Source organism: Danio rerio, chromosome 8 (assembly GCF_052040795.2).
Source record: "Danio rerio strain M-AB ecotype USA chromosome 8, GRCz13ab, whole genome shotgun sequence".
Taxonomy (NCBI): Eukaryota; Metazoa; Chordata; class Actinopteri; order Cypriniformes; family Danionidae; genus Danio; species Danio rerio.
In genome coordinates this window covers 61,420,001-61,427,349 of record NC_141028.1, presented here as the reverse complement: position 1 = coordinate 61,427,349, position 7,349 = coordinate 61,420,001, and the positions used below count along the sequence as shown (strand labels likewise).

The window sequence follows — 7,349 nt, the reverse complement described above, 5'->3', positions numbered from 1 at the left end:
TACCAAAGTTGGTGACCCGGGGGTGTTACAGACTGTACCAAAAAGGATGGGGGAGGGGTGTAATTATTGGAGTTTTCCAGGAGAAATAACTAAACGGGATAATTGCGGGAGATTGGTCTGAATTATAAGAGACTTCCCGGAAAAACGGGAGTGTTGGCAGGTATACTTACCAGTTTAATAATGATTTGATCAGCTGTAGTTAGAAGTTAGGCTGTTATAATCTTCTTAGGGCTTATTATGCGGTCCTCTTGCCACCATGTGGATAGACAACATCAACCGATTTTGGTCAGCTCAGTATGGCAGGCCTATGGCCACCGATGCAGTGTCTCTCAGAAGTTATAAATATTTAAAAATAGGCATTATCCTAATGAAAAAACTGCATAGTTGCAATCTAAACATCTACATTCTCCATTAAAAAGCCTTGAAAGTACATTACCTTGTGCAACAGCTGCAATATTGGTCAAACTGTAGACCGTCCTCTGCTTGTAGCGGTATGTGGGTGGAGTTATACTCAAGGGTGAAGAGGCTGGTCCAGTGCTGTTATTGGCAAAATATCGTATAGCTGTCAGCCAATAAGATTCAAGAACCAGACGAAACTGTTGTATAAAAGTATATACAACCCACCGCGATCTCACGGCAATTCGTAACTTTTTGATTTAGTGGCTAATTCGTTTGAATTCATACAATCTAATTCGAACAATTTAGTACGATTTGCTCATCACCCAATGACAGGTGGGGTTGGGTGCCACGCCTCCTTTTTAAAATCATACATTTTCGTACGACTGAACTCTTACGAATTAGTACGAATTAGCCACTGAACTGACAAAACATAAAATACTTACGTTTCCTCGTGAGATCTGGCTGTACAACCTCGGAGACGTGCCATCAGTGGCGGTTCTAGTTTAAATTGCACCCTGGGGGAAACCAGCCGAAACATCCCCCCTCCCCATCCCCCAAGAAATAAAGACACTGTGGTTGACTTTATATATATTTTAAATATTGAAATTTATAAATTTTTAATATATACATTTTAAATAATTAATATAAATACATTTAGCAATAAATAAAAAAATATTATTATTATTATTATTATTGTAATACAACTAGTATTCTAAATAAATGAATAACAGAAATCAATCCTAATAGTAACTGAAAAACTGTAAAGACACACCTAGAGTAATATTCTAAGACTTTTGCAGGATTAATAATTATGACAATTCTATAGAACACAAAAAATTTCTGTTTTTCGAATTATCTGTTGTCTTAGACCCGACTCATGGCCGAGGATAAATGTTATGAAGTCTTAGTTACCTCCCTGACTCATTATTCCTCCTTTCCACTTCACAGCCACACAGAAAAAAGAAATCATGTCTGCAAAGTTGTCAATTTATATGGGTTGAATTTACACAAACAAATTAAATTTGATGATGTTCAACTTAATTTATTTAAATTGGGAATAAATAAATTGTTTACAACCACTTAAAACAATTTAGTAAATGCAAGGAATTATCTTTGATTTTTTTTAGTGCATGCTTAGTCAAAGTACCATTATCGGCGTATGACTTAGTTTTGTCTGCTTACATGTCGACGCATATAGGCGTGCATGTAAACATACAGGATCAGGAGCAACGTGTGCGTCATTTCGCACCAGCGATGTTTTAATTGCACATAAACTTACATGTGCAAAAGACCCCAAATGTGAATAGCCCCTAACGTCTTTATTCTGGGATAACCCCTCTAAATTAATACACTTGCATAAAGTTAATATCATCTCGAAGTTTTTACTGGGGCACTTTTTTTTTCAGCGTCTCCCCGTGCCTCCGCCAGCAAGATGCCACCCTAGGCGAACGCCAATATTGCCTTTGCCTAAATCCGCCACTGCACATTGGAAAAACAACACGTGTGTCTGAGAACGCCGGGCGATGTGCACTTATCCCATAGCTGAGCTTCCAATGTTTCAGCAAGAAACCCTCACCTGTAGTCAAAATTTGGCCAAAAGGTCGGGTAAGAGTGAAGAGTGAGATGATCAGGTCCAATCTCCCTCAAATTTGAGGATTGCAGTGTCAGCATGATGATCTGGAGTCAATATTCTACCTCCTGAAATTTGGAGAAAGTTAACCATAAGCTCACGAGACCCTTCTCTGGGCATTCGGTCATGCTTGAGGGTCAATATTTTACCTCCTGAAATTTGGAGAGAGGTGTGAAGTTAACCTTAAGGTCACGAGACCCTTCTCTGGTCATTTGGTTGTTGAGAGCAACAGAAGAAAAACAAAACAAATAAACAATATCTGACTACAGTATACATAATGCAGATTATACACTCGCGTTCATTGGGGGAGATTTTCAGTAATTGTGTAGTAAATATGCGCTTCAGTGAACCAAATTTATACATTTATTCAATCATATTCATTTTCCTTTAGCTTAGTCCCTTTATTCATAAGGGGTCACCACAGAGGAATGAACCACCAATTATTCCAGCATATGTTTTACACAGTGGATGCTCTTCACAGTACTGGAAAACACCCATACACACTCATTCACACACGCTCATACACTACGGCCAATTTAGTTGATCAGTTCCCCTATAGCGCATGTGATTGGACTGTAACCGGAGCACCCGGAGGAAACCCACACCAACACGTGGAGAACATGCAAACTCCACACAGAACTGCCAACTGACCCAGCTGGGACTCGAACCAACGACCTTCTTACTTGTGAGGCAAAATGCTAATCACTGAGCCACCAGTATATACATATATAGGCCTGTATATACATTAGTTTACATATAGGCCTACACACACACACACACATTGCATGTCTTTCAATTATTACAGCATATACAATAAATAGCTAAAGTCCTTTGTCAGATGAAAAAAATATTAACGCGCACGTTTTCGCGTCTGACCAATGAGAGAAGAGTGTGGTCACGGTAGCTCCGCCCCCTCAGCTCTATGATTAGCGGTCGGATTTCTGACTGAGACTCACTTTACTCTGCTATCATGGGCTCAATGCTGCAGATAAGCGATAAGGCGGACAATACAGCAGCATCTACACAGGTATAAACGGGCTTTTTGCATCTTTTTATGTCACACGAAAAATTTTAATATTTTGATTTTGACAGTTTAATAGATTTTATATTGCACTCAAATTAAACAACACTTTGGATCTAACATGATTGAGTTGGTTTTAAATTTGCATATTCAGACGTTCTGCTTAATATTATTTCAGAAAAGTATTGTTTGCAAATTCTAAACAGTGAAACACTGATTATAATGGACACTGAGATGCTCAGTCTGTTCACTGCTGCTGAACGCGGACTACTTCATCTGAAGAGCAGCTCACTGCTATAATCACAACTTCACATGCAGCATTATGATGGGAAACCGCACAACTCTGTCTCTCTCCGTATGTGTGCGTGCGCGCGCGCTGCTGCTGCTGTAGGTGCTCCGGGAACCGGTGGAGATCGCTCAGCTGTACCGGGATCAGTGCCGTTTTCCCAGCTTGTGTCGTGCTGATGTGGGACCAGTGATCACCTCAGGATACGGCGGACAGTATAGCAACATCTACACAGGTATAAACGGGATTTTTTCATCTTTTATGTCACTCGAATAATTAAAAGACTTTGATTTGATTTGAACAGATTAATAGATTTTAAACTGCACACAAATTAAACTTTGGATCTTGCATACAAAGTATTGCAAAAAACAAAGTAAACAGTGGAATCTTATTATTTGCTAATGAATATCACAGAACAGCGTTGTTCACAGTCAGTTAAATAGTGCTAATGTTGTTTTAATGTCACTACATGCCATTTCAGACCCAATAGTCATGGTCATTCTCACTATAAAGTGACTTTGAGACGTTTGAAGTTTGATAATTTTTCATTTAACCACATAGTTGTTGTCTTACTAGGCTGTAAGAAATGAATGTTGGTCAGGCTAAACTGCAAGCAGAAAAACAGTAAACAAACCTCAAATTGTGTCAGCCCTGTCATGGACAGATTCGTATATTTTCATTGCAGTGTGATTATAAAAAGTCTATTTTCAGAAAAGTAATGCGTCTCTTACTATTGCAACTTTATAGATTGTAGAAAAAGTCCATTTATATTAATGAAACAGTGTAAAAAACATGTATTTCCCTGTAAAATATGCATTCATTTCAAAATAAACCAACATCTAAAATATTTGGTCAAATTTTCAAACAATATTACAGTTTTTCTCAGTGGCGTTGGTGCATTTCTCACAACACTATTTACATTTGCACAACAGTTAGGACATTTGTGCACATCATAGTAGCAGTTTCTCATTCCTTCCAACTAATTGCGAATGCTTTCGGTCATGCATCCATTGCTTTCATACAACTCTCTGCTGTTTCATAACATTATCATCTGCTTATGTCAGGTCAGTTAAAATGAACTGAACTTGTGAACGCTGAATAGTCACTCCATATAAAACAGTCCTCATTTCATTACTGGAGTCATCATCGCATACACAAATGTTAAACTAGTGTCAAAATCTGTCAAGCTAATTTATAAAAGATTTGAAATCGTTTTTTCAAGAAAATGTCTATTATTGAACAATTTGATGAATGATTTACAGACCTGTGTATGATGAAGGTTCAAAGGGAGTTTATGTTTGTTGTAAATTTTAAGTTTGTTGTGTATTTACTCTTTTGCACAATGCTTGATCAAATTGTTCAATAGAAGACATCTTCTGAAATATAAAGATTTCAAATCTTTTATAAATTAGCTTGACAGATTTTGACACTAGTTCAACATTTGTGTATGCGATGATGACTCCAGTAATGAAATGAGGACTGTTAGTTTTATATGGAGTGACTATTCAGTGTTCACAAGTTCAGTTTAACTGACCTGACATAAGCAGATGATAATGTTATGAAACAGCAGAGAGTTGTATGAAAGCAATGGATGCATGACCGAAAGCATTCGCAATTAGTGGGAAGGAATGAGAAACTGCTACTATGATGTGCACAAATGCCCGAACTGTTGTGCAAATGTAAATAGTGTTGTGAGAAATGCACCAACGCCACTGAGAAAAACTGTAATATACAGATTAAGTCAGAATTATTCACCCCGTTTATTTTTTTCCTCAATTTGTGTTTAACGGAGAGCAGATTTCTCCAGCACATCTCTAATCATAACAGTGTTAATAACTCATCTCTAATCACTGATTTATTTTCTCTTTGTCATGATGACAGCACATAATATTAGACTAGATATTCTTCAACACACTTCTACACAGACATTTAAAGGCTTAACTAGGGTAACTAGGCAGGTTAGGGTAATTAGGCAAGTTATTGTATAACAATGGTTTGTTCTGTAGACTATCGATTAAATATATATGTATAGCTTAAAGGGGCTAATAATATTGACCTTAAAATGAATTAAAAAAAATGTATATCTGCTTTTATTCTGGCTTAAATAAAACAAATAAGACTTTCTCCAGAAAAAAAAATATTATCAGACACACCGTGAACATTTCCTGAATCTGTTCAACATAATTGGGGAAATATTTAAAAAGAAAAAAAAAATCAAATGGATGGCGAATAATTCTGACTGCAACTGTACATAATATATAATCAATATAACTATTGTCTAATACAACAACAAACTCTGTACCGCATGGGATGTCTAACACTCCCGTTTTTTTTTCTGCAGCCTCGCTAATTCATCTATAGGTCTGGTTCAGTCTTGTGGGACGTTAAAGGCATTTTACAGTGATAACGACTTTCAAAGTATAGCGAGCGTCTACTGAGATGAGCGAGTTACTCAGCTTTAAAGGTGCTGTTGTGCTTATAGCAGTGCGTCATGTGATAGTTTATCAGTATTAGTCTTTTTATATTCTATTTTACTATTGAATTGAACATGACAGTAAACAGCACTGTTTAATTGACTGTCAACAATGTTGTCGCCTACTTTGATAGTCATTGGCTGATGAATTCCAAATTCAAGGTAAAATTGAGAATATAAAACCAACTTTAAATCAATTCCTAATAGGAAAATGTGGAGAATTACACAACCGGGGAGCAAAACAAGCTCTGAACGGATGTAGTTTTTGTCATTTACTCAATATGCAAATATAATGAGCAATTAACTTTAGTCAGTGTGTGTTTCAGAGTGGACTCAGCGGGATCTGGAGAGGATGGAGAATGTGAAGTTTTGTCGGCAGTACATTGTGTTTCACCATGACAAATCGGTGGTTTATTCCGGACCCTCAGGAAACTGCACTGAGATCAGGGGAGAGTACGTTTTTTTGTAATTGCAAAAAACAGTTGACTTTGTTAGGATGTTGGTATACAGAATATGGATTACATTGTCAATGAAAAAAGACACAAGAGAGAGAAAGAAAGAACGGAAAAACAATAGTAATAAAGAACATGATATAAACATGAGGGCAAGACATGTACACTGCATCCGGAAAGTATTTGTTGAGCTTCACTTTTCCCACATGTGTTTATGTTCCAGCATTATTCCAAAGGGATTAAACTGATTGATTTCCTCAACATTCTACACACAATCCCCCATAATGACAATGACAAGAAAGACTTTCTGAAATTGTTGCAAATTTATTAAAGCTGATAAATCAGATGTACATCAGTGTTCACAGCCTTTGCTCAACACTCTGTTGAGGCTCCTTTGGCAGTGATTACAGCCTCAAGTCTTTCTGAATATGATGCACACGCTCTGCACAGCTGTCTTTGGGAGTTTCTGCCCATTCCTCTTTGCAGGACCTCTCAAGCTCTATCATGTTGGATGGGAAGTGACGGTGTGCAGCCATTTTCAGATCTCTCCAGAGATGCTCAATAGGATTTAGGTCTGGGCTCTGGCTGGGCCACTCAAGGACAATTACTGAGTCATTGTGAAGCCGCTCTATTGATATGTTGGTGGTGTGCTTTGGGTCATTGTCCTGCTGGAACATGAAGCGTCGCCCCAGTCTGAGGTGGAGAGCACTCTTGTGCAGGTCTTCATTCAGGATGTCTCTGTACATCGCTGCATTCATCTTTCCCTCTATCCTGACTAGTCTTCCAGTTGCTGCTGCTGAAACACATCCCCACAGCATGATGCCAACACCACCATGCTGCACTGTAGGGATGCTGTTAGCCTGCTGATGAGCGCCGCCTGCTGTTCTCCACACGTAACGCCTAGCATTCACTCCAAACAGTTCAGTTTGAGTCTCATCAGAGCAGAGAGTTTAGTTTCTGATGCTCTGAGAGTCCTTCAGATGGCAAACTCCAGGCGGGGAGTGTCTTCCGTCTGCCCGCTCTACCATACAGACGCCTGATTGTTGGATTGCAGCACAGATGGTTGTCCTTCTGTAAGCTTCTCCTCT

At 38.3% G+C, this 7,349-nt stretch overlaps 2 protein-coding genes across 2 annotated transcripts in view; one reads left to right on the top strand and one right to left on the bottom strand.

Moving 5' to 3' along the window:
• mmp23ba (matrix metallopeptidase 23ba) overlaps positions 1-7,349 on the bottom strand; it is a 568,642-nt gene that overhangs the window by 230,916 nt on the left and 330,377 nt on the right. The gene's annotated exons all lie outside the window — the stretch shown is intronic.
• LOC141375945 (acylamino-acid-releasing enzyme-like) overlaps positions 2,984-7,349 on the top strand; it is a 24,068-nt gene continuing 19,702 nt past the window's right edge. The window contains exons 1-3 of the mRNA XM_087265624.1: positions 2,984-3,056; positions 3,442-3,571; positions 6,136-6,262. Coding sequence (XP_087121750.1) covers positions 3,000-3,056; positions 3,442-3,571; positions 6,136-6,262 — 314 coding nt within the window. The 5' untranslated portion in view covers positions 2,984-2,999. The remainder of the gene's footprint in view (positions 3,057-3,441; positions 3,572-6,135; positions 6,263-7,349) is intronic.